Raw genomic sequence first — 27,419 nt, 5'->3', positions numbered from 1 at the left:
TAATGTTTTCACATTCTTTACATGCACATGTTTCTCTGTCCCTTTTTCTTGGAGTAACAACCCAAAATGGCTTAAGTCGGTAGAATGAAGAAAATGACACATATGGGTTTCAAGAGATGTATCACTTGTACAAATGTGACATTGTATCACATTATAGTCTTCTTTATTTCTTGTTATTGTGTTTCTCTTTCCTGGAGCTAATTTAGAAGTGTCACCTTTCAGGAAAAAATCTCGTACTATTTGCTTGACAATTGACAAGATCTGGAAATTTTGGAGGCATTTGACGTCGTTTCCGAAATTTTCCAAGAGTTTATATTTGTGAGAGTCATACCAGCTGCCAAATGTTTCACGGATTTGTACATGTGCTGCCTTCAGTTCCTCAAATGTTTGATGTCTTATAGGAGTGCAAAATGATATTGTAATGTTCTTTTCACTGAAGTTTTGCCACCTTTCTTGTTTTTTTTCTGCTATCTTTCAAAAGTTTTCTAGTTTTTGATCGGGGTCTGTCCAAGCGCTTTTTGTACTTTTTGGATTTCTTTTTTGAATGAGAAATAGAGGAGAACAGCCTGTTTTAGTAGCTTGATATCTATGACGAGAGACATACTGGAGTGGAAATTCTATGGGCCATTATGCTCCAAAGGACTTAGTTACAATAAAACGTGTGTTTCATTTTATGAAAGTTAACATTCCTCATTCCTGTTACTCATTCCTGTTATGTTTTCCTCATTCCTGTTACATCCCTCATTCCTGTTACAAAACAAGGTGTAACAGGATTGAGTGTAACAGGGATGAGTTTATCTCGCTTCGATTCATACTATCCCTAAAATATGCTTTACTCCAACATTAAAGTATGACTATTATTTAGAGCCTTAAAAAAGCTATATACGGATACCTTTTATTTTTGATTCAATTTCTAATTTAAATAACGAGCCATGGTAACAGGAATGAGGCCCATGTTCTAATGTTGAACATTACTCACCATTCTTGAAGCAGTTTTGATCTGGAAATCACACTGGATGAAAAAACCATGTGTTTGTAGTTTCAGCCATAATGGAAAGAGGTATCTACGGCGATAAAACATTGTTAGTTGGACTTCTATCGTTTAGAGGATTTTAATTGGTTAATTTTCACTGCCATTACAGGAATGAGTAACCACCTTGGGGACAAACTTTAGTAATATATAATAAAAATTTTAAGTCTGATTGTTACAAACTTTTATGAGGATGTTAGAAGATGGCAATTTGCATCAGCTGAATTCATAGGTGTATACAACAAGACACTCCATTTTGTTAAGAATTCGACTTCTAGCCATCATGCAAAAAAAAAGGACAGGGTATTTTCCTCTACCCCCGTCAATACAATACGTCATATCTATCATGAATCTCTCTCGATTTTTGTTTTTTTTAATGTTTCATACAAGTTAGTAATGTGTAGTGAGAGTGTGTAAGCAAGTATTTGCTAACAATAAATGCATCAAATATGTCAAAGAGCCAATTATTGTCACAGGACAGGAATTTGGCAGTTTTTTGAAAAAGGCCGATATACTGCGGCAGTGTTCCTAATGATGCCCATGCGTTAACTAAAATACGTGCAACCTTTAACGATTATAGATTAATTATTGACTGACTTCTATTAGAACTAATCATCTTAGTGGCGATCCGGATAATATAACAAGGAGAAAGATATATATTGAGACGGTGATAGAGAGGAATAGAGAGAGTGTGTCTAAATAGTAAATTTTCCATACATTCAAACATATTATATATTTTGGCACCGTGATTGGTATTTAGGTCTCTTACATTGAGCAGAAAGTACTTTTCAATAGATTAGAGTCCTGTCCAAAGGATATTTTCTGTTACCATCATTGTTTTAATTTTGTAGCAAGGAGGACGTTAGTAAATATTAATCACTCAAAGTCCAGCTACAATCAATTAACATCGCTTTTTCATTTGGTGAAATGAATTCTACTTATGTCAAAAATTAGTGTAAACTTAGACGTTTATGTTAAGAATTAAGAGGGACTGCAATGAGAACTAATCACCGAAATGGTGGTTCTTAAATGAATATAATGAGAGATTGAGTGAAAATGAGAAAAAAGAAGAGAGAGAGAGAGAGTGAGAATGAGATAGAGATAGATATATAGATAGATAGATTGTTAGATAGATAGATTAATAGATGGAGAAAGATAGATAGATAGAGAATAGATGAAGAGAGAGGGAAAGAGAGACAAGACAGTGAGTGAGAGAGAGAGAGAGAGAGAGAGAGAGAGGAGAGGAGAGAGAGGAGAGAGAGAGAGAGGACAAAGAGAGACGTCCCTTTCACACGTTATTTTATTTATTTGGAAAGCCGGGTCTCCTTTTGTTAGCGGAAATTACTTTGCTATAGACTATCATCCTATGTAAAGGATGGCGAGTAATTTCCATGGACATATTGTGGATCCATGGCCGTCTTGCTCTAAAAGACTACGTCAAAAAACTATACAGTATGAGAATAGTGAGCAGAATTCGATTGTCCTTTTTAGACCCTTTAAATACATTATATACTTCGACAGTTTCCCTAATGATGCTATGCGTTAAATATAATACGTGCAACCTTTAACGATTATAGGTTAATTGTGGACTGACTTCTATGAGTACTAATCACATAAGTGGCGATCCGGATAATATAACAAGGAGAAAGATATATATTGAGAGGGTGGTAGAGATGAATAGAGAGAATATGTCTAAATAGTAAATTTTCCTACATTTAAACATATTATATATTTTGGCACCGAGATTGGTATTCAGGTCTCTTACATTGAGCAGAAAGTACTTTTTAATAGATTAGAGTCCTGTCCAAAGGATATTTTTTGTTACCATCATTATTTTGATTTTGTAGCAAGGAGGGACGTTACTGAATATTAATCACTCAAAGTCCGGCTACAATCAATTAACATCGCTTTTTCATTTGGTGAAATGAATTCTATTCATGTCAAAAATTAGTGTAACCTTAGACGTTTATGTTAAGAAGTAAGAGGGACTGCAATGAGAACTAATCACCGAAATGGTGGTCTTAAATGAATATAATGAGAGTTGAGTGAACATGAGAAAAAAGAAGAGAGAGAGTGAGAATGAGATAGAGATAGATATATAGATAGATAGATGGAGAAAGATAGATAGATAGAGAAATAGATGAAGAGAGAGGGGAGAGAGACAAGAAGTGAGAGAGTGAGAGTGAGAGAGAGAGAGAGAGATAGAGACAGAGAGAGACAGAGAGAGACTTCCCCTTTTACACGTTATTTTATTTAATTGGAAAGCCGGGTCTCTTTTTCTTTTAGCGGAAATTACTTTCCTATAGACTATCATCTTATTTAAATGAAAGCGAGTAATTTCCATAGACGTATTGTGGATCCATGGCCTAATCACCGATATGGTGGATCTTAAATGAAGTTAATGAGAGATTGAGTGAAAATGAGAAAAAAGAAGAGAGATAGTGAGAATGAGATAGAGATAGATATATAGATAGATAGATTGATAGATAGATAGATTGATAGATAGACAAAGATAGATAGAGAATAGATGAATATAGAGGGAAAGAGAGACAAGACGTGAGAGAGAGAGTGAGAAAGAGACAGACAGAGAGAGAGAGAGAGAGAGAGAGAGAGAGAGAGGGAGAGAGGGATAGAGAAAGAGACAGAGAGAGACTTCCCTTTCACACGTTGTTTTATTTATTTGGAAAGCTTGGTCTCTTTTTCTTTTAGATATATAGATAGATATTAGATAGATAGATAGATAGATAGATAAATAGATAGATGGAGAAAGATAGATAGAGCATAGATGGAGAGAAAGGGAAAGAGAGACCAGACGTGAGAGAGAGAGAGAGAGAGAGACAGAGAGAGAGAGTGTATGTGTGTGTGTGTGTGAGAGAGAGAGAGAGAGAGAGAGAGAGAGAGAGAGAGAGAGAGAGACAGAGAGAGACTTCCCGTTTCACACGTTATTTTATTTAATTGGAAAGCCGGGTCTCTTTTTTTTTTAGCGGAAATATTACTTTTCTATAGACTATCATCCTATTTAAAGGATGGCGAGTAATTTCCATATAAATATTGTGGATCCATGGGCTTCTTACTCCAAAAGGCTACGTCAAAAAACTACACAGTATGAGAATAATAAGCAAATTCGATTGTCATTTTTAGAACCTTTAAATCATTATATACTGCGGCAGTGTCCCTAATGATGCTATGCGTTAAATAAAATACGTGCAACCTTTAACGATTCTAGGTTAATTGTGGACTGATTTCTATGAGAACTAATCACATAAGAGGCGATCCGGATAATATAACAAGGAGAAAGATATATATTGAGAGAGTGATAGAGAGGAATAGAGAGAGTGTGTCCAAATATTAAATTTTCCCTTCATTTAAACATATATATTTTGGCACCGTGATTGGTATTTAGGTCTCTTACAATCAATTAACATCGCTTTTTCATTTGGTGAAATGAATTCTACTCATGTCAAAAATTTGTGTAACCTTAGACGTTTATGTTAAGAATTAAGAGGGACTGCAATGAAAACTAATCACCGAAATGGTGGTCTTTAAATGAATATAATGAGAGTTGAGTGAAAATGAGAAAATAGAAGAGAGAGAGAGAGAGAGAGAGAGAGAGAGAGAGAGAGAGAGAGAGAGTGAGAATGAGATAGAGATAGATATATAGATAGATAGAGAAAGATATATAAAGAATAGTTGAAGAGAGAGGGAAAGAGATTCAAGACGTGAGAGAGAGAATGAGAGAGAGAGAGAGAAAGAGAGAGAGACAGAGAGAGAGACAGAGAGAGACTTCCCTTTAACACGTTATTTTATTTATTTGGAAAGCTGGGTCTCTTTTTTTTAGCGGAAATTACTTTGCTAAAGACTATCATTCTATTTAAAGGATGGCGAGTAATTTCCATAGACATATTGTGGATCCATGGCCGTCTTGCTCTAAAAGACTACGTCAAAAAACTATACAGTATGAGAATTGTAAACAAATTCGATTGTTATTTTTAGACGCTTTAAATAATTATATACTGCGGCAGTGTCCGCAATGATGCTATGCATTAAATAAAATACGTGCAACCTTTAACGATTATAGGTTAATTGTAGACTGACTTCTATGAGAACTAATCTCCTAAGTGGCGATCCGGATAATATAACAATGCGAAAGATATATATTGAGAGGGTGATAGAGAGGAAAACAGAGAGTCTGTCCAAATATTAAAATTTCCATACATTCAAACATATTATATGTTTTGGCACCGTGATTGGTAGTTAGGTCTCTTACATTTAGCAGAAAGTATTTTTCAATCGATTAGAGTCCTGTCCAAAGGATATTTTTTGTTACCATCATTGTTTTAATTTTGTAGCCAGGAGGACGTTAGTGAATATTAATCACTCAAAGTCCGGCTAAAATCAATTAACATCGCTTTTTCATTTGGTGAAATGAATTCTAATCATGTCAAAAATTAGTGTAACCTTAGACGTTTATGTTAAGAATTAGAGGGACTGCAATGAGAACTAATCACCGAAATGGTGGTTCTTAAATGAATATAATGAGAGATTAAGTGAAATTCAGAAAAAAAGAAGAGAGAGAGTGAGAATGAGATAGATATATAGATAGATAGATATTAGATAGATAGACAGATAGATAGATAGATAGATAGATAGATAGATAGATAGATGGAGAAAGATAGATAGAGCATAGATGGAGAGAAAGGGAAAGAGAGACCAGACGTGAGAGAGAGAGAGAGAGTGTGTGTGTGTGTGTGTGTGTGTGTGAGAGAGAGAGAGAGAGAGAGAGAGAGAGAGAGAGAGAGAGAGAGAGAGACAGAGAGAGACTTCCCCTTTCACACGTTATTTTATTTAATTGGAAAGCCGGGTCTCTTTTTTTTTTAGCGGAAATATTACTTTTCTATAGACTATCATCCTATCTTTTTTTTTTATATATATTTTTTTTTGGGTATTTGATGTCCAGTACCCTTCTTAGCTGTGTGCGATGGAAGGCATCCAGATGTTCTTCTTTGGATTTTGTCAACGCCCAAGTGCCGCAGTTATACAGAAGTACCGGTTTTACAAGAGCACGGTCAGTTTCAGTTTGGTTTTTCTCTTTATTTTGTCACCTCTAATCCATACATTGGTGAGTTTACTGAGTGCGGCGTTTGATAGCTGTTTTCTTCTTTGTACATCCTCGGTGTCTCCAATTAGTGCCTTCCATCGCACACGGCTAAGAAGGGTACTGGACATCAAATACCCAAAAAAGATCTCAAATGAATCACTCTATAAGATCACAAAAGAAAGACCAATCTCCCTTGACATTTTACAACAACGATGGCAACTTTTCGGTCACATACTACGCAGGGACAAAAACATACCAGCTAACCAAGCCATGTCGGGATACTATAAAAAACACGGGAACCTTTTCAGAGGAAGACCGATCACAACACTCCCTGTGATCCTAAACAAAAACCTCACAACACTTGGACAAAGCATTAGTCTCATAACGGCAGGGGACCTTGAAAATCTGAGAACCCTAGCAGAGGACCGGCAATATTGGAGACACCTCACACAGGAAATACTGGAAACAGCCAAGGCGACCCGATCTTTCGGTCGAGACGCGAAAGGCATCTAAGTCAAGTAAGTCAGTATCATCCTATTTAAAGGATGGCGAGTAATTTCCATATAAATATTGTGGATCCATGGCCTTCTTGCTCCAAAAGGCTACGTCAAAAAACTACACAGTATGAGAATAATAAGCAAATTCGATTGTCATTTTTAGACCCTTTAAATAATTATATACTGCGGCAGTGTCCCTAATGATGCTATGCGTTAAATAAAATACGTGCAACCTTTAACGATTCTAGGTTAATTGTGGACTGACTTCTATGAGAACTAATCACATAAGAGGCGATCCGGATAATATAACAAGGAGAAAGATATATATTGAGAGAGTGATAGAGAGGAATAGAGAGAGTGTGTCCAAATATTAAATTTTCCCTTCATTTAAACATATTATATATTTTGGCACCGTGATTGGTATTTAGGTCTCTTAAATCAATTAACATCGCTTTTTCATTTGGTGAAATGAATTCTACTCATGTCAAAAATTTGTGTAACCTTAGACGTTTATGTTAAGAATTAAGAGGGATTGCAATGAAAACTAATCACCGAAATGGTGGTCTTTAAATGAATATAATGAGAGTTGAGTGAAAATGAGAAAAAAGAAGAGAGAGAGAGAGAGAGAGAGAGAGAGAGAGAGAGAGAGAGAGAGAGAGAGAGAGAGTGTGAGAGAGAGAGAGAGACTTCGCCTTTCACAAGTTATTTTATTTAATTGTAAAGCCGGGTCTTTTTTTTAGCGGAAATTACTTTGCTATAGACTATCATCCTATTTAAAGGACAGCGAGTAATTTCCATAGACATATTGTGGATCCATGGCCGTCTTGCTCTAAAAGACTACGTCAAAAAACTACACAGTATGTAAATAGTGATCATATTCGATTGTCATTTTTAGACCTTTTAAATTATTATATACTGCGGCAGTGTCCTTAATGATGCTATGCGTTAAATAAAATACGGGCAACCTTTAACGATTAGAGGTTAATTATGGATTGACTTCTATGAGAACTAATCACATAAGTGGCGATCCGAATAATATAACAAGGAGAAAGATATATATTGAGAGATTGATAGAGAGGAATAGAGAGAGTGTGTCCAAATATTAAATTTTCCCTTCATTTAAACATATTATATATTTTGGCACCGTGATTGGTATTTAGGTCTCTTACATTGAGCAGAAATTATTTTTCAATAGATTAGAGTCCTGTCCAAAGGATATTTTTTGTTACCATCATTATTTTAATTTTGTAGCAAGGAGGACGTTAGTGAATATTAATTCCTCAAAGTCCGGCTACAATCAATTAACATCGCTTTTTCATTTGGTGAAATGAATTCTACTCATGTCAAAAAATTGTGTAACCTTAGACGTTTATGTTAAGAATTAAGAGGAACTGCAATGAGAACTAATCACCGAAATGGTGGTTCTTAAATGAATATAATGAGAGATTGAGTCAAAATGAGAAAAAAGAGAGAAAGAGAGTGAGAATGAGATAGAGATAGATATATAGATAGATAGATTGATAGATAGATAGATTGATAGATTGAGAAAGATAGATAGATAGAGAAATAGATGAAGAGATAGAGACAAGAAGTGAGAGAGTGTGTGAGAGAGAGAGAGAGAGAGAGAGAGAAAGAGAGAGAGAGAGACAGAGAGAGACTTTCCCATTTACACTTTATTTTATTTAATTGGAAAGCCGGATCTCTTTTTCTTGTAGCGGAAATTACTTTGCCATAGATTATCATCCTATTTAAAGGATAGCGAGTAATTTCCATAGACATATCGTGGATCCATGGCCTTCTTGCTCTAAAAGACTACGTCAAAAAACTACACAGTATAAGAATAATGAGCAAATTCGATTGTCATTTTTACACCCATTAAATAATTATAAACTGCGGCAGTGTCCCTAATGATGCTATGCGTTAAATAAAATACGTGCAACATTTAACGATTATAGGTTAATTGTAGACTGACTTCTATGAGAACTAATTATCTTAGTGGCGATCCGGATAATATAACAAGAAGAAAGATATATATTGAGAGGGTAGTAGAGAGGAATTGAGAGAGTGTGTCTAAATATTAAGTATTCCTTACATTCAAACATATTATATATATTTGGCACCGTGATTAGTATTCAGGTCTCTTACATTGAGCAGAAAGTACTTTTTAATAGATTAGAGTCCTGTCCAAAGGATATTTTTTGTTACCATCATTGTTTCAATTTTGTAGCAAGGAGGACGTTAGTGAATATTAATTCCTCAAAGTCCGGCTACAATCAATTAACATCGCTTTTTCATTTGGTGAAATGAATTCTACTCATGTCAAAAATTCGTGTAACCTTAGACGTTTGTGTTAAGAATTAAGAGGGACTGCAATGAAAACTAATCACCGAAATGGTGGTCTTTAAATGAATATAATGAGAGTTGAGTGAACATGAGAAAAAAGAAGAGAGAGAGAGAGAGAGAATGAGAATGAGATAGAGATAGATATATAGATAGATAGATTGATAGATAGATAGATTGATAGATGGAGAAAGATAGATAGAGAAAAGATGAAGAGAGAGGCAAAGAGAGTCAAGATGTGAGAGAGAGAGAGAGAAAGAGAGAGAGAGACAGAGAGAGAGAAAGAGAGAGACAGAGAGAGACTTCCCTTTCACACGTTATTTTATTTATTTGGAAAGTCGGGTCTCTTTTTTTTTTAGCGGAAATTACTTTGCTAAAGACTATCATCTTATTTAAAGGATGCCGAGTAATTTCCATAGACATATTGTGGATCCATGGCCGTCTTGCTCTAAAAGACTACGTCAAAAAACTATACAGTATGAGAATAGTAAACAAATTCGATTGTCATTATTAGACCCTTTAAATCATTATATACTGCGGCAGTGTCCATAATGATGCTCTGCGTTTAATAAAATACGTGCAACCTTTAACGATTATAGGTTAATTGTAGGCTGACTTCTATGAGAACGAATCACATAAGTGGTGATCCGGATAATATAACAATGAGAAAGATATATATTGAGAGAGTGATAGAGAGGAATAGAGAGAGTGTGTCCAAATATTAAATGTTCCCCACATTTAAACTTATTATATATTTTGGCACCGTGATTGGTAGTTAGGTCTCTTACATTGAGCAGAAAGTACTTTTCAATCGATTAGAGTCCTGTCCAAAGTATATTTTTTTTTACCATCATTATTTTAATTTTGTAGCAAGGAGGACGTTAGTGAATATTAATCACTCAAAGTCCGGCTACAATCAATTAACATCGCTTTTTTATTTGGTGAAATGAATTTTACTCATGTTAAAAATTTGTGTAACCTTAGACGTTTGTGTTAAGAATTAAGAGGGACTGCAATGAAAACTAATCACCGAAATGGTGGTCTTTAAATGAATATAATGAGAGTTGAGTGAAAACAGAGAGTTTATAAGCTAACGCTTAGAGAGCTCTCTCTCCCCTCCCGCTCTCCATGACAACAATGCATTTCATTGCGTATCAGCCGAAAAAATGTGTGTCACGAAATAGGCGCGGATCACTGAATATGTGTTTCGTCTGCTAGAGATCGGCTGCTCTTTTTCTTTACTATCGGCTCAGGCTTTATGTGCAAAATCGTACAGATTAGTTTAATTCTCTAGATCAGGTTACGATAACTTTGTAAGATTCTAAAATAAATTAGACTTATAATAATAATGATGTGTGTGTGTGTGTGTGTGTGTGTGTGTGTGTGTGTGTCTGAGAGAGAGAGAGAGAGAGAGAGAGAGAGAGAGAGAGAGAGAGAGAGAGAGAGAGAGAGAAGGGGTGGGGGTGGGGTAAACTTTGACAAAAAATAAATCTAACTCAACTTTACAGCGAAAATCATGATTTATTTTAAACAAACTTGATAGAAACAAACGACCTTTGTATTTTCAACAAAGCCATAACACACACACACACTCTCTCTTCTCTTCTCTCTCTCTCTCTCTCTCTCTCTCTCTCTCTCTCTCTGTGTGTGTGTGTAAGTGTGTGTTTAATTAACACACGTATAGTTCAAAATAATATGTACAATGAAAAAATAGCATGCATGACTAAGATGACGTCAAGTTGCGTTGCATAGATTAATGACCACAAGTACAATTAAACATAATGAAGGAGAGAAATACAAAATACATGTACACAAAAAGACTCTCTCTCTCTCTCTCTCTCTCTCTCTCTCTCTCTCTCTCTCTCTCGTGTAAGTATTGTAGAATCTAATCTAAAACACATTTTATAAACTGAAAAATGGCTCAGTAAAATCACAAAGGGGGACAATGCTGCATCAACACCGATGGTTGACAGTGACAGACCAGAATTGATAACCTCAGTATACATCCATTGTCTCCTGAGACAGACGGAAGCCAACAACAACAGGCATACCGGTAAGAAAACAAATCAGCGACATAGCAAATCTACACGACATGGCTAAATGTGGCAGCCTTCCTATTTCTATGGGTGGGCTGTTTTTCTGACAGTGTCTGATTCATTAACTGACATTAGTGAACAAATTAGCTACATAAAAAAGTAAGTCACACTTTCCATTTTTGCAATCAAGGCCCATGTTGAATGTTGGGTGGAATGCTTACCACAAGCCGTCTAATGATCCTATTTCTCAGACCAGTAATGTGCAGTGTGGGAGTAATGGCGTCTCTGAATTCCTTTTCCATAATTTCTATGATACAGAGAAGTTCTGAGCTTGGTGCACAGAGACCGCCATGCTTACAACCCTGAAGGTTCTTTGCATGCAGGAATATTTGACTCTTTTTGCCAGGGTCCTTGTCACCTTTCAATAAATCTTGACAGTCTGTACACACATGGGGCATTAATTTGACTGCAACATACCCAGATATGCAAATTGTTACATTCTGTTCAATTGGTGTAAGGGATGGATTAGTTGATGGCAACATCAGCTGTCTAATTTCCTGTGGCACATCTTGTTGAAGGCGTGTTTTGACTGCCACTGAAACAGGAAGCATCAAAATGTTCTTCACATAAAATATTTCGTCCGTGCAGTGCATCAGCTGACTTGTCATCCAAATCAGCACGCCTGCAGTTGATGACCCAACGCCTGGATCTGTAAAAAAATAACTAACGCAGTTCAATATTGGATCTAGATCTATTATTAGTAATTAATTGAGAGCTAGGTCAGATTAAGATAAGAGTTAATTTTATACATAAAAGCACATACTAATTGGCCGAGAGAGACTAGATTTATGCTTCTCTTTAGATAAACTTCTAAAAAACTAAGCTCACTTCATTGAGATTACTACTGTACTAGAATCTAGACATAGGCATCACACGTCTAGTCAATATACATCCTATCTAGTCATCCCTCTAAAGAGCTTTGAGCATATTTATTGGATATTGCGCTTTATAAAAGCTCAATTATTTTAAGCATAAATCCACTGGCACAACATATATGGCTATAATTCAATGCCGTGTAGCTACACCGTCGTCCCCTACCCTTTACTGTGTTTTAAATCAACCAAATCTGCTATTACGGAAAAGGAGAAGAAGAAGATGAAGAAGAAGAAGATAATGGCCCGCCTCACCCCCAACAGAGCCACCTTTAAGGGTCACAGTCACGGTGCAGTAGATTAGAACTGGATCAGAAATCTAATGTTCGTTTTCTCTAGTAACACAATCTCGACGTGTTAATATAGAAATATAGCTATTTGTTAAGGTTAATAGATTAAAGCTTAATTTTCTCACCTTTCAGGATCCTTTGGGAAACGGAAGAAACCTAAATCTGGTCTCTTGTGTCGAGAATTTGAACAATTGATACTGGAACACCACTGGCATTTGTTATGTGTTGTCGGTGTCGGCGCCATCTTAGCTCATTGTTGTACGCGCTTATTTCCACGATCAGCTGTTGACCCAGATACGGGCTTTTTGGCTAGAGAGAGCTCTCGAAGCGTTAGCTATACACTCTCTCTGGTGAAAATGAGAAAAAAGAAGAGAGAGAGAGAGAGAGAATGAGATAGAGATAGATATATAGATAGATAGATTGATAGATAGATAGATTGATAGATGGAGAAAGATAGATAGAGAAAAGATGAAGAGAGAGGCAAATCGAGTCAAGACGTGAGAGAGAGAGAGAGTGAGAGAGAGAGGGAGAGAGAAAGAGAGAGAGACAGAGAGAGAGAGAAAGAGAGAGACAGAGAGAGACTTCCCTTTCACACGTTATTTTATTTATTTGGAAAGCCGGGTCTCTTTTTTTTTAGCGGAAATTACTTTGCTATAGACTATCATCTTATTTAAAGGATGGCGAGTAATTTCCACAGACATATTGTGGATCCATGTCCGTCTTGCTCTAAAAGACTACGTCAAAAAACTATACAGTATGAGAATTGTAAACAAATTCGATTGTCATTTTTAGACCTTTTAAATCATTATATACTGCGGCAGTGTCCCATAATGATGCTCTGTGTTTAATAAAATACGTGCAACCTTTAACGAATATAGGTTAATTGTAGACTGACTTCTATGAGAACGAATCACATAAGTGGTGATCCGGATAATATAACAAGGAGAAAGATATATATTGAGACGGTGATAGAGAGGAATAGAGAGAGTGTGTCTAAATATTAAATTTTCCCTACATTTAAACATATTATATATTTTGGCACCGTGATTGGTATTCAGGTCTCTTACATTGAGCAGAATGTACTTTTTAATAGATTAGAGTCCTGTCCAAAGGATATTTTTTGTTACCATCATTATTTTAATTTTGTAGCAAGGAGGACGTTACTGAATATTAATTCCTCAAAGTCCGGCTACAATCAATTAACATCGCTTTTTCATTTGGTGAAATGAATTCTACTCATGTCAAAAATTTGTGTAACCTTAGACGTTTATGTTAAGAATTAAGAGGGACTGCAATGAAAACTAATCACCGAAATGGTGATTTCGAGAGAGAGAGAGAGAGAGAGAGAGAGAGAGAGAGAGAGAGAGAGAGAGAGAGAGAGAGAGAGAGAAAGATAGATAAATAGATAGATAGGTAGATTGATAGATAGATAGATTGATAGATGGATAAAAATAGATTGAGAATAGATGAAGAGAGAGGGAAAGAGAGTCAAGACGTGAGAGAAAGAGAGAGTGAGAGAGAGAGAGAGAGAGGGAGAGAGAAAGAGAGAGAGAGAAAGAGAGAGAGAGAAAGAGAGAGACAGAGAGAGACTTCCCTTTCACACGTTATTTTACTTATTTAAAAAGCCGGGTCTCTTTTTTTTTTAGCGGAAATTACTTTGCTATAAACTATCATCCTATTTAAAGGATGGCGAGTAATTTCCATAGACATATTGTGGATCCATGGCCGTCTTGCTCTAAAAGACTACGTCAAAAAACTATACAGTATGAGAATAGTAAATAAATTCGATTGTCATTATTAGACCCTTTAAATCATTATATACTGCGGCAGTGTCCATAATGATGCTAAGCGTTCAATAAAATACGTGCAACCTTTAACAACGATTATAGGTTAATTGTAGACTGACTTCTATGAGAACTAATCACATAAGTGGTGATCCGGATAATATAACAATGAGAAAGATATATATTGAGAGAGTGATAGAGAGGAATAGAGAGTGTGTCCAAATATTAAATGTTCCCCACATTTAAACTTATTATATATTTTGGCACCGTGATTGGTAGTTAGGTCTCTTACATTGAGCAGAAAGTACTTTTCAATCAATTAGAGTCCTGTCCAAAGTATATATTTTTTTACCATCATTATTTTAATTTTGTAGCAAGGGGGACGTTAGTGAATATTAATCACTCAAAGTCCGGCTACAATCAATTAACATCCCTTTTTCATTTGGTGAAATGAATTTTACTCATGTTAAAAATTTGTGTAACCTTAGACGTTTATGTTAAGAATTAAGAGGGACTGCAATGAAAACTAATCACCGAAATGGTGGTCTTTAAATGAATATAATGAGAGTTGAGTGAAAATGAGAAAAAAGAAGAGAGAGAGAGAGAGAGAGAGAGAGAGAGAGAGAGAGAGAGAGAGAGAGAGAGAGAGAGAGAGAGAGAGAGAGAATGAGAATGAGATAGAGATAGATATATAGATAGATAGATTGATAGATAGATAGATTGTTAGATGGAGAAAGATAGATAGAGAAAAGATGAAGAGAGAGGCAAAGAGAGTCAATATGTGAGAGAGAGAGTGAGAGAGAGAGGGAGAGAGAAAGAGAGAGAGAGACAGAGAGAGAGAGAGAGAGAGAGAGAGAGAGAGAGAGAGACTTCCCTTTCACACGTTATTTTATTTATTTGGAAAGCCGGGTCTCTTTTTTTTTAGCGGAAATTACTTTGCTATAGACTATCATCTTATTTAAAGGATGGCGAGTAATTTCCACAGACATATTGTGGATCCATGTCCGTCTTGCTCTAAAAGACTACGTCAAAAAACTATACAGTATGAGAATTGTAAACAAATTCGATTGTCATTATTAGACCCTTTAAATCATTATATACTGCGGCAGTGTCCATAATGATGCTCTGCATTTAATAAAATACGTGCAACCTTTAACAACGATTATAGGTTAATTGTAGACTGACTTCTATGAGAACTAATCACATAAGTGGTGATCCGGATAATATAACAATGAGAAAGATATATATTGAGAGAGTGATAGAGAGGAATAGAGAGAGTGTGTCCAAATATTAAATGTTCCCCACATTTAAACTTATTATATATTTTGGCACCGTGATTGGTAGTTAGGTCTCTTACATTGAGCAGAAAGTACTTTTCAATCGATTAGAGTCCTGTCCAAAGTATATATTTTTTTACCATCATTATTTTAATTTTGTAGCAAAGAGGACGTTAGTGAATATTAATCACTCAAAGTCCGGCTACAATCAATTAACATCCCTTTTTCATTTGGTGAAATGAATTTTACTCATGTTAAAAAGTTGTGTAACCTTAGACGTTTATGTTAAGAATTAAGAGGGACTGCAATGAAAACTAATCACCGAAATGGTGGTCTTTAAATGAATTTAATGAAAGTTGAGTGAGAATGAGATAGAGATAGAGATAGATATATAGATAGATAGATTGATAGATAGATAGATTGTTAGATGGAGAAAGATAGATAGAGAAAAGATGAAGAGAGAGGCAAAGAGAGTCAATATGTGAGAGAGAGAGTGAGAGAGAGAGCGAGAGAGAAAGAGAGAGAGACAGAGAGAGAGAGAGAGAGAGATAGAGAGAGAGAGAGAGAGAGACAGAGAGAGACTTCCCTTTCACACGTTATTTTATTTATTTGGAAAGCCGGGTTCTTTTTTTTTTAGCGGAAATTACTTTGCTATAGACTATCATCTTATTTAAAGGATGGCGAGTAATTTCCACAGACATATTGTGGATCCATGTCCGTCTTGCTCTAAAAGACTACGTCAAAAAACTATACAGTATGAGAATTGTAAACAAATTCGATTGTCATTATTAGACCCTTTAAATCATTATATACTGCGGCAGTGTCCATAATGATGCTCTGCATTTAATAAAATACGTGCAACCTTTAACAACGATTATAGGTTAATTGTAGACTGACTTCTATGAGAACTAATCACATAAGTGGTGATCCGGATAATATAACAATGAGAAAGATATATATTGAGAGAGTGATAGAGAGGAATAGAGAGAGTGTGTCCAAATATTAAATGTTCCCCACATTTAAACTTATTATATATTTTGGCACCGTGATTGGTAGTTAGGTCTCTCACATTGAGCAAAAAGTACTTTTCAATCGATTAGAGTCCTGTCCAAAGTATATTTTTTTTTACCATCATTATTTTAATTTTGTAGCAAAGAGGACGTTAGTGAATATTAATCACTCAAAGTCCGGCTACAATCAATTAACATCCCTTTTTCATTTGGTGAAATGAATTTTACTCATGTTAAAAAGTTGTGTAACCTTAGACGTTTATGTTAAGAATTAAGAGGGACTGCAATGAAAACTAATCACCGAAATGGTGGTCTTTAAATGAATTTAATGAAAGTTGAGTAAAAATGAGAAAAAAGAAGAGAGAGAGAGAGAGAGAGAGAGAGAGAGAGAGAGAGAGAGAGAGAGAGAGAGAGAGAGAGAATGAGATAGAGATAGATATATAGATAGATAGATAGATTGATAGATAGATAGATTGATAGATAGAGAAAGATAGATAGAGAATAGATGAAGAGAGAGGGAAAGAGAGATTGGTAGTTAGGTCTCTTACATTGAGCAGAAAGTACTTTTCAATCGATTAGAGTCCTGTCAAAAGGATATTTTTTTTACCATCATTATTTCAATTTTGTAGCAAGGAGGACGTTAGTGAATATTAATCACTCAAAGTCCGGCTACAATCAATTAACATCGCTTTTTCATTTGGTGAAATGAATTTTACTCATGATAAAAATTTGTGTAACCTTAGACGTTTGTGTTAAGAATTAAGAGGGACTGCAATGAAAACTAATCACCGAAATGGTGGTCTTTAAATGAATATAATGAGAGTTGAGTGAAAATGAGAAAAAAGAAGAGAGAGAGAGAGAGAATGAGATAGAGATAGATATATAGATAGATGGATTGATAGATAGATAGATTGATAGATGGAGAAAGATAGATAGAGAAAAGATGAAGAGAGAGGCAAATCGAGTCAAGACGTGAGAGAGAGAGAGAGTGAGAGAGAGGGGGAGAGAAAGAGGAGAGAGAGAGAGGGGAGAGAGAGAGAGAGAAGAGAGAGACAGATAGAGACTTCCCTTTCACACGTTATTTTATTTATTTGGAAAGTCGGGTCTCTTTTTTTTTTTTAGCGGAAATTACTTTGCTAAAGACTATCATCTTATTTAAAGGATGGCGAGTAATTTCCACAGACATATTGTGGATCCATGTCCGTCTTGCTCTAAAAGACTACGTCAAAAAACTATACAGTATGAGAATTGTAAACAAATTCGATTGTCATTTTAGACCTTTTAAATCATTATATACTGCGGCAGTGTCCCATAATGATGCTCTGTGTTTAATAAAATACGTGCAACCTTTAACGATTATAGGTTAATTGTAGACTGACTTCTATGAGAACGAATCACATAAGTGGTGATCCGGATAATATAACAAGGAGAAAATCTATATTGAGAGGGTGATAGAGAGGAATAGAGAGAGTGTGTCTAAATATTAAATTTTCCCTATATTTAAACATATTATATATTTTGGCTCCGTGATTGGTATTCAGGTCTCTTACATTGAGCAGAATGTACTTTTCAATAGATTAGAGTCCTGTCCAAAGGATATTTTTTGTTACCATCATTATTTTAATTTTGTAGCAAGGAGGACGTTACTGAATATTAATTCCTCGAAGTCCGGCTACAATCAATTAACATCGCTTTTTCATTTGGTGAAATGAATTCTACTCATGTCAAAAATTTGTGTAACCTTAGACGTTTATGTTAAGAATTAAGAGGGACTGCAATGAGAACTAATCACCCAAATGGTGGTCCTTAAAGAAATATAATGAGAGAGTGAGTGAAAATGAGAAAAAAAAAAGAGAGAGAGAGTGATAAAAAGATAGAGATAATATATAGATAGATAGACAGATAGATAGATTGATATATAGATAGATTGATAAATGGAGTAAGATAGATAGATAGAGATAGATGAAGAGAGAGGGAAAGAGAGACAAGACGTGAGAGAGAGAGTGTGTGTGTGTGTGTGTGTGTGTGTGAGAGAGAGAGAGAGAGAGAGAGAGAGAGAGAGAGAGACTTCCCTTTCAAACGTTATTTTATTTAATTGGAAAGATTGATAGATGGAGAAAGATAGATATATAGAGAAATTGATGAAGAGAGAGAGGGAGAGAGAGAGAGAGAAAGAGAGAGAAGAAGTGAGAGAGAGAGAGTTAGAGAGAGAGACAGAGAGAGACTTCCCCTGTCACACGTTATTTTATTTTATTGGAAAGCGGGGTCTCATTTCTTTTAGCGGAAATTACTTTGCTGTAGACTATCATCCTGTTTAAAGGATAGCGAGTAATTTCCATAGACATATTGTGGATCCATGGTCTTCTTGCTCTAAAAGACTACGTCAATAAACTACCGGGGACCTCTCGATTTGGAGGGGACATATATGCATAGTCGAGTAGCTCTTTACTCACTTGAGACCATGACATTTTGGAGGAGACACAGATAAAGAATTGAATTTATTTAGTTACATATATCTAGTTTATCTAACTTTAAAGTTTAAATTGTAAAACTCTTAATTGCCCCACTTGATCATATTTTAATTGAACTCCCTGTTTACAGGAATAATTTAGTTTTTTTTTCTTTTTCATCTCTTCATTTAAATGGAATAGCAATTTATCCAGTCATTCTTTCATTTAAATTGAATAGCATTTTATTGATTCATTTCTTCATTCATTTATTCATTTATAAATTATTCATTTATTCATTGTTCATTCTTTATTCATTCATTCATTCATTCATTCATCCATTCATTCGTTTATTCACTCATTTATCCAAACATTCATACATTTATTCCTCCATTCATTTGTTCATTCATAAATTATACATTCATTCATTCATCTATTCATTCAGTTATTCATTCATTCATTCATTCATTCCTTGTCCACTTTGTTATTATATCACTCATTTCATTTTGTTGTTTGCCTCATTCATGAATTGTTTTCAATATGTTTACAGTCCATTACGATTCATTCACCTATCATCCAATCACTCAGTATTGTGAACACATTTTGTAACTATTGTAAATCTTACGATATTTTATTGTTTTGTATTTCAGACATCACTTTTAAACACTCTTCAATGCCTAATTACAATTGTTGAACAACCATTGAACAAGAGAGAGGTCCCAGCCACGAACTGAGTTGGTAAATATATCCTTCATTATTCTCTTTTACATGAGTTGGGCATCGTGATTTGTTTTGCATAGTGATTTGTTTTAAATACATTTTTGATATATTACTGTTACCGAAAACCACTTATATATTATGTTCTGAAAAGTGAGTCTTTAATTTTTTTTTAAAAAAGGAGTCTACGAGCCGTCGTGTTATATTTAGTGATAGATAACTTGGGATTATTTTGACATCCTATTATTGTTATCACACTCTAGTATATTAGCGTCAGTGCGAATAATTGTACACAAACTAACGACGAGTCACACACATTGGTGATAAACTTTTCGTAGTAACATAGTTTAGAGGACACGCGATTGACACATTGTTATTGACACAAGTCATAATAACTCAGCATTGTATTGACACATTGCTTTATAAGATATAACGATAAAAGAAATCAAATTCAACGTACATAATAAGTTGAAATAAGAGAGAGAGAGAGAGAGAGAGAGATTTCTAAAAATAGAACAGTTCATTCCAGTAAGTGTAAATAAATAAAACAGTCAGTAACAGTATCCTGTCAATATGATATATATATATATATATATATATATATATATATATATATATATATATATATATATATATATATATATATAGAATGCAAATTTTCACTATAGATATATAAAATCTCGTAACTAATTTATTGCAACATGGAAGCATATAAAATATACTTAAGTCTCGCAAAGGACTTAGAAATACCCCAGGAAAGAATATTTTCATGGTGCGAAGAGAAAGTAAAAGAAGAAAATGAAGAAAGAATTCGTAGAGAAGAAAACGAAGAAAGAATACGCAGAGAAGAACGAGAAGAAAGAGCCCAAGAAAGGGAACTAAAACGACGGGTAGCTTTAGCAGAAGAAGAAACCAAAAGGACCCAAATGATGCTGGAAATTGAAAAAACAAAAACCGGTCATGAAAGAAAACTTAATAATGGTGATGAATTTTTCGTGAAACTTCCCCGCATGCCAACCTACGATGAACGCTCAGACTGTCTAGAATCCTTCTTACACCGATTCGAAGTTCCCGGCTAAAGGTTATCGTTGGCCGGAAAGCAAATGGGCCACAGCCTTGATTAACTGCTTATCTGGAGAACCGTTGGAAGTTTTCTATACCTTAACAACTGAAGATGCAGATGATTATGGCAAAATTAAAGACGCTCTACTAAAAAGATTTAGATTAACGGAAGATGGTTACCAGGAAAGGTTTCACACTGCAAAACCGGAAAGTTTACATTCGTGAACCGAATTACTCAATTTTTAAATCGATGGCTTGAGTTGGCAAACGTAAAACAAGACGACTTTGCACGCCTTTACTATCTAACGCTGAAGAATCGAATCTATCAAGCTTGCAACCCAGATTTAGTCGCATTTTTAAAGAAAGAAAGCCAGAAAAACTTGGACAAATTAAAAATCTACGCAGAAAACTTTAATAGCGCACATCCCTTGACACCCCTTTGCAGAACATTAAAGGAACCATACTACGCTGCCGCTGCTCAGAGTCCATGTACACCTAAAGTTCAGTACTCAAATAGAACGAGCCGATCAATCACTCGGAACACGCAAGTGAAACAAGATGATCATAGTAACAAACCATGGAACAAACAGTTCAATAGAGACCATAGCCGATCCTATCAAAACAAAACAAGAAATAGCACTAACAATGAGATAGAGTATAAGAAAACCAACAAACCTATAATTAAATGTCAATATTGTGGATTGAAAGGCCACACAGCAGACAGATGTTACAAAATCGTGGGATATCCAAAAGAAACTGCAAATGCATCACTCCAAACAAGTGTAAATAATCAGACACGAGTAATGTCAGGAGAAAATATAAATGTGTATTGCGTGAAAGGTATGTCACTTTTAACACAAACTCACGAGTCAGGATCGCTATTTTTTGTGAAGGCAAAGCTAATGGAACTGATTGCAAAATATTGAGAGACACAGGATGCAGTACAGTAGGAATAAAAGCATCTTTGATCAATGACGAAGACAAAACTGGAAAAACGGTACAATGCATCACATTCAGTGGCACAGTCGAATCCTTTGAAACAGCTAATGTGTACATAGAAACCCCATACTATACAGGAATAGTGGAATGCTGTATACTTCCCAACCCCATCGCTTATGTTATTGTTGGCAATATAAAAGGTCTTAAAGAAAACCCAACAGATGTGACAGAATGGTCATTAACTCAAGAAACAGCTTGTCTAGCAGAAACAAGAAATATGACTAAGACAACAGAGAAGCCAATGACTATTTCTCTTGAACCACAACAATTTGACAGGAACACGTTCATTGAAGAACAGAAAAAGGACCCGACTTTAACATCATACTTCAATATCACAAACAAAGGGACGAAATGAAAAGTTGAATACATTATTGAAAAATATATTCTGTTCAGGTTACATAGGAAAAGAAACAAAATAGCTAAACAACTGGTCACGCCGAGTATTTACAGAAACAAAATCCTTGGAATAGCGCACGATTCAATAACTTCTGGACATCTTGGGAGCTCTTCCACATTGAAGAGAATATCCGAGAATTTCACATGGCCTGGAATTACTAAAGACGTCCGAGAATATGTGAAATCGTGTGACACATGCCAAAAAAGAGTCGCAAAAGGCAGAATACCGAGATTGCCATTAGAGTCAACCCCAGTTATTGAAAAAGTTTTTCAAAAAGTTGCAATTGACATAATAGGCCCTTTAACAAAGTCAGATAGAAATCATACGCACATACTAACACTAGTCGATTACGCAACCAGGTGGCCAGAAGCGATAGTACTGAAATCAACTACATCGTATCACATAGCTGAAGCATTGATGACAATTTTTACTAGAATAGGCATACCAATTGAGATACTGTCGGACAATGGACCCCAATTTACATCACATATGATGCATGAAACCATGAAACTCATGGGAATCCAACACTCATTCACAACTCCCTACCACCCCCAAGCAAATGGTCTTTGTGAAAGATTTAATGACACTCTGAAGAATATGTTAAGAAAAGTCTCAGCAGAAAAACCAGATGATTGGGACAAATACTTACCAGCAATCCTATTTGCATATAGAGAAATAACCCAAGAATCGACAGGCTACTCCCCATTTGAGTTGATGTATGGACGATCACCTCGCGGCCCGATCAACGTAGTAGCCGATATTTGTAAAGGAAATGAGGACGACAGTAAAGAAATTATGTTTGCTTACGAATATGTAAGAAAACTGAGAGACAGAATAGAGGACACGTGTAAACTAGCACAGGAATCGGTCAGTAGGAAAGCAGAGAAATACAAAGAATACTCTGATCACAAAAGCAAATCAAGAAAATTTGAGATTTGTGACAAAGTGTTAATACTCTTACCCGATGAATCGAGTAAACTCTTAGCTACATGGAAAGGACCATTCAAAGTAATAGCAGTAAAATCTAATATCAATTACGAGATTAAAATTAACAACACAACAAAGACATTCCATGCAAATATGCTAAAAAATATTTTGATAGAGACACAGTTTCGCAACCTATGTTTACTAATATCGAAGCTTCAATTGCAGGATTAATCATACCGTTGGTCATGGGACACAGACACCCGAGACAGAAAAACAAACAAAAATCGCACAATTGCAACCACCTAAGACAAAAAAAAAAAAAAAAAAGAAGTAAGCAAAGTACTTGGGCTCCTAAATTTTTACAGGAAATACATTTACAACTTCGCGCACATCGTGACACCACTAAGAAATCTGACAAAGAAAGGGTCACCGAACAAAATTATTTGGACAGAAGCGTGTCAGAATAGCTTTAATCAAAGGCATTACTCTGTTCAGAACCAATTCTTAAATTACTCGACATATCAAAAGAATTTGTTGCAAGAACTGACGCGTCTGATAAGGGCATCGCAGGCGTACTATACAGGAGCATGAGGGAACTCTAATGCCTTGCTTATATGCAAGCAGAAAATTATTGGAATGAAAATCACGATACTCTGTAATAGAGCGTGAAGGACTAGCCATCGTCTTTGCTTTAAACTGGCATCGCGGAAAATTGCCATTTGAAATCCCAAATTTTGCCAAATTTTGCCACAAAAAAATGACAATTTTGCCACAAAAAATTAGAAAAATTTGCCACATTTTGCCGTAAAAATTGCCAAATTTTGCAAATTTTGTTAACTAATCGGATAACTTTTTTTCGTTCCCGGGGACCCCAAATACTACAATGATCTGAAGATGCACACAAAAGTCACTCAGATGCAGACCAGAAAGAAAAATGATTTAAAACATCAATCTTAATCTTATATCAAAACAAAAGTACGAAAAACCTGCAAAGAGAGGTATCAAAATTTAATTAAACAAGATATTCATAAGAAATAAAACTGTTATAATAAAGGAACACCAAAGCCTTTAAGTTTGCTTCGTTGAGCCGCCTTCTCCTGTCTGAAAATACAAGATTATAAATGGAGAAGGACCTCTCAGCATCAGCAGAATTAAGGCAGGTGTATATGTATCTCTTTGCCAGCGTAGCAAGATGGGGAACATCTGAGCTAACACTGTTCCAAAAAACAGTCAGATCAAGTGGAATGCCTCCAGATGCCGACACTGCTCTTGGACCAAGAGACTCTTTATATCGAAGTACTTCTGCACGAGGTACTTCATGAATACCAGGAATGGTCAAAGATTCAATATAAGAGTCAGCAATAAACACTAAATTGCAAGGATTGAAGAAAGGTATCTCCTTCAATAATTCCATCTTTGGTTGGCCTCCCGTCGATGAATATTTCTCAAGCTTTTCATTGGCCAAAGAGAAAGCTTGGCAAAAAATATCCTGGAGCTGAAGCTTGAGATGTTGGTCCAGGTCATGCGGACAGTGTCTTTCTACATCTTGTAGGGTCACATGGCAAGATGAAAACTGGTCCTTAATTTCCATGAGCTTTGACCACGCCTGGTGAAATTAGAAATAAAAATAAGGCAAGGATTAAAAAACATAAGAAAGTATTTTTGTTTTGTAATTCTTTTCTTGTTCTAGTCAAAGACATTCAACTATAATGTTGTGTTCAAAGGCAGAGTTTCAACAAAGATGGAATCGTTTCATTAATAATGATACCTGCTCTTAATCTTATAAAATAAGATTTAAAGGTAGGAGGAGAAAATGAATATTTACTGTCATGGCGATTGGACGTTGGCTTTGGAATACATCAGTAGCTACAACGATGGACTGAGACTGCTGGATTATAAAGCTCATCTCTGCTTGAATTAACTGGTGCTCCGACACCGAGCAGAGGATATCATTCAAGTAGACTAACGACTCTGGAGCCGTGCGCCCACAGTGCTCCATTTCCTTCGCAATGAATGTGGCAAAGTGCTGCAAATTTTTCTCATGGTATGATACCGCTTCAAACCAACAATTCCATCTGGATTTTGAAAAGGAAGTAAAAGAAATGATGCATTTTTAATTCATTTGTTAAATTGAATTTTTATTTGAAAAGAAGATAACATTATACCTACTTAATCTATCAGTTTTTGGCCTTATAGTATAGTCTGTTGAATTTACCATCATCATATGACTTGACCTAGTGAGGACTAATGTTAGGCATTGACTTTAATGGTTGACTATGACCCTCTTACTTTACCCCGAAATAATTGGCAAGATAGCTTCCAATATTTATTTTTTAAAATTCTAGTGCATTTTCTTAAGTCAATGGTTAAAGCAAACTAACTTTGAAATGAAAAAAATGATGACAATCTAAAAAGATAACATAATGGAATAATCAATTCTATTAAGCCATAGCAAGCACTTTCCCAGTCAGATACTTAATTAAAGCTCATCTTTTCAACAAAAAAAAAGGGAGCAGATTACTGTAACTGTAACATGATACTACTAAATATGGTTACTAACATATCAAATTAGGTAATAAGAATGACTGACCCTCCTATTTGTCAATATCCAATATTAACAATGTGTCACCTTTAGGTGAAAAAAGTTTTTTTAAAGACCCAGATGAATCATGACCAAGAAAGGAACATTCTCAAAATCTCACCGTGTAGCGATTGGGTTTGGAGGCATCTTTGGAGATTTGACGAGTGGTGTCAGGAATCGCAGATATCTTGCCTTTCTGTAGGTACCACAAGCGAAAATTTCAAAATTGAGCTATCATAAAAAGAGTTAAACCACTGTAAAGTGCTTTGAAATTAATGAACAACACAAAAAGAATTATGAAAATCCGTCAACAAATAAATGAAATATGATAAAATGAATTTTATTGAACTTACAATTTTTTCCCACATATTCCGGTTACGCATTTTTTGCCGACTTTATGACGCCATAAACAAAAAAGTTGGTTATATAACATTTAAAATAAACATTTTTTGCATAAACATGCAATCATAAAACAAAATAAAAGCAGATATTAAGATGAAAAAACAATGATACTTAAATGAAACCATCCTCAAATATGACAGAAACAGCATCAAAATATAAAAAAATGGGAAATATAGGCCCAGGGACCCATATTTGGAGCCTCATAGATAAAAAAAATGAACATGTATACTACTCAAACTCAATATCTTTGCAAAAAAGTATATAAATTCTTAGCCTAATTTTTTTTGTTAATGTGGAGAAAATAGTAATTGCTCTATATTGAGCCGAAGGTCACTGCCAAGCTCAAAATTACGGCATGGAAAAAATGGTGTCAATATACTGAAAATACACAAAATCAAAATATTAACAAAAAAATAACTAATAAAGATAGGATGACATACTTTACATCAAATTACTCGTCATTCTTATCTCTATCCAATAGAAGCAAAAGCATCTCAACATATTATCAATGGCATCCAAAATTTTTTAAGGATTTTGGATAGAAATTCAATATTAGGCATAACTAAAAATATTAGATACCTTTAAAAATTCATAGAAAATCGTCAACAAAAGACATACAAACATAACTTATACCAAATGAATTAACTTCTCAAGCTCTTTCAGACAAAGCCATATACAATCAATTTAACATAGAATCTGTCCGGTAAATACCTTGCATCCAGAAACTGATTAAACCACAAAACAATGAATGTAATTGAGAGGAGGGAAAGAAAGAGAAAATAAACCACCTCTGCAGCTCTCAATCTGTTTTTAAAAAATAAAGCAAGCCCCAGGTCAGGTATAGTATGATGCAATAAAAACAAATAAAGCCCAATCAACTTGTTTGATGATAAACTAATAAACGAACCCCCCCCCCCCCCCCCCCCCCCCCCCCGAACTAGGTCAGGGTTGCCAGATTATTTTTCAACAAAATGCCAGGGAAGACTCAAAAAATGCCAAAACACTCCAAAAAAAAAAAATGCCAAAGTCTGTTGACTCCCACCCCCACTAAGAAAACTAGTCACTTTTGATAGACAATTTACTATCATATCCTGGTGGCTTGCATGTTTTCTTTTCTTTTCTTTTTTTTTGAATTATACTAAATTTCCTGTTGGGGTATTTTTTACCTACTGACTACTAAGTGGAGTGCTAAACCACTACACCACGGTTGAGAAAAGGTGTCATTTGAAGTACAATATACAAGAAAAGAAAATGCCAAATGATTTTTCTAATGCCAAACGGTTTTCAAAAATGCCAGATTTTTGGAATCTGGCATTTAAAATGCCAAACTGGCAACCCTGGACTAGGTTCTTTTCACCAGCGGGTTTATTTTTTTCATTGTGCCGTGAAAATTCATCCGATTTGGTTGTATTTGATATCAAAATAAAGCTGGAACATTAAGCTCTCTGCTTATTTAAACAGACGTGAGCGGACATCGCTAAAAGTATTAAAAAATGTTAAAAATAGCACGACAATGTGCTTTCCTCGCCACTCGCTCCGCCATTTTGAATCTGATATCGGGGCAGGAAGTGTCAAAAGAAAGAGGAAGTTTTG

General features: G+C 35.2%; 2 protein-coding genes and 1 long non-coding RNA gene across 4 annotated transcripts in view; 1 reads left to right on the top strand and 2 right to left on the bottom strand.

Moving 5' to 3' along the window:
• LOC144979784 (uncharacterized) overlaps positions 1–27,419 on the top strand; it is a 141,369-nt gene that overhangs the window by 21,553 nt on the left and 92,397 nt on the right. The gene's annotated exons all lie outside the window — the stretch shown is intronic.
• Positions 10,467–27,419, bottom strand: part of LOC144979775 (52 kDa repressor of the inhibitor of the protein kinase-like) — a 71,083-nt gene continuing 54,130 nt past the window's right edge. The window contains exons 2-3 of one of the 2 annotated variants that reach the window (XM_078926851.1): positions 12,349–12,570; positions 10,467–11,710 (exon numbers count right to left, since the gene is read on the bottom strand). In XM_078926851.1, coding sequence (XP_078782977.1) covers positions 11,551–11,710; positions 12,349–12,467 — 279 coding nt within the window. In that variant the 5' untranslated portion in view covers positions 12,468–12,570 and the 3' untranslated portion in view covers positions 10,467–11,550. The remainder of the gene's footprint in view (positions 11,711–12,348; positions 12,571–27,419) is intronic. The other variant, XM_078926860.1, reaches the window with a different exon arrangement.
• On the bottom strand, positions 23,837–26,734 carry LOC144979767 (uncharacterized). Its single transcript, XM_078926840.1, has 3 exons — positions 25,546–26,734; positions 24,669–24,918; positions 23,837–24,449 (listed from the first exon to the last, which is right to left on the bottom strand). The coding sequence occupies exons 1-3, from the start codon at positions 25,569–25,571 to the stop codon at positions 23,856–23,858; spliced, it is 870 nt and encodes a 289-aa protein (XP_078782966.1). The 5' UTR covers positions 25,572–26,734; the 3' UTR covers positions 23,837–23,855.

This window comes from Berghia stephanieae, chromosome 1, assembly GCF_034508935.2.
Source record: "Berghia stephanieae isolate SIO BIC M18660-M18661 chromosome 1, UCSD_Bste_1.3, whole genome shotgun sequence".
NCBI classification, from domain to species: domain Eukaryota; kingdom Metazoa; phylum Mollusca; class Gastropoda; order Nudibranchia; family Aeolidiidae; genus Berghia; species Berghia stephanieae.
The sequence above is the reverse complement of the archived record's forward strand: the minus strand, read 5'-3'. Positions and strand labels throughout refer to the sequence as shown.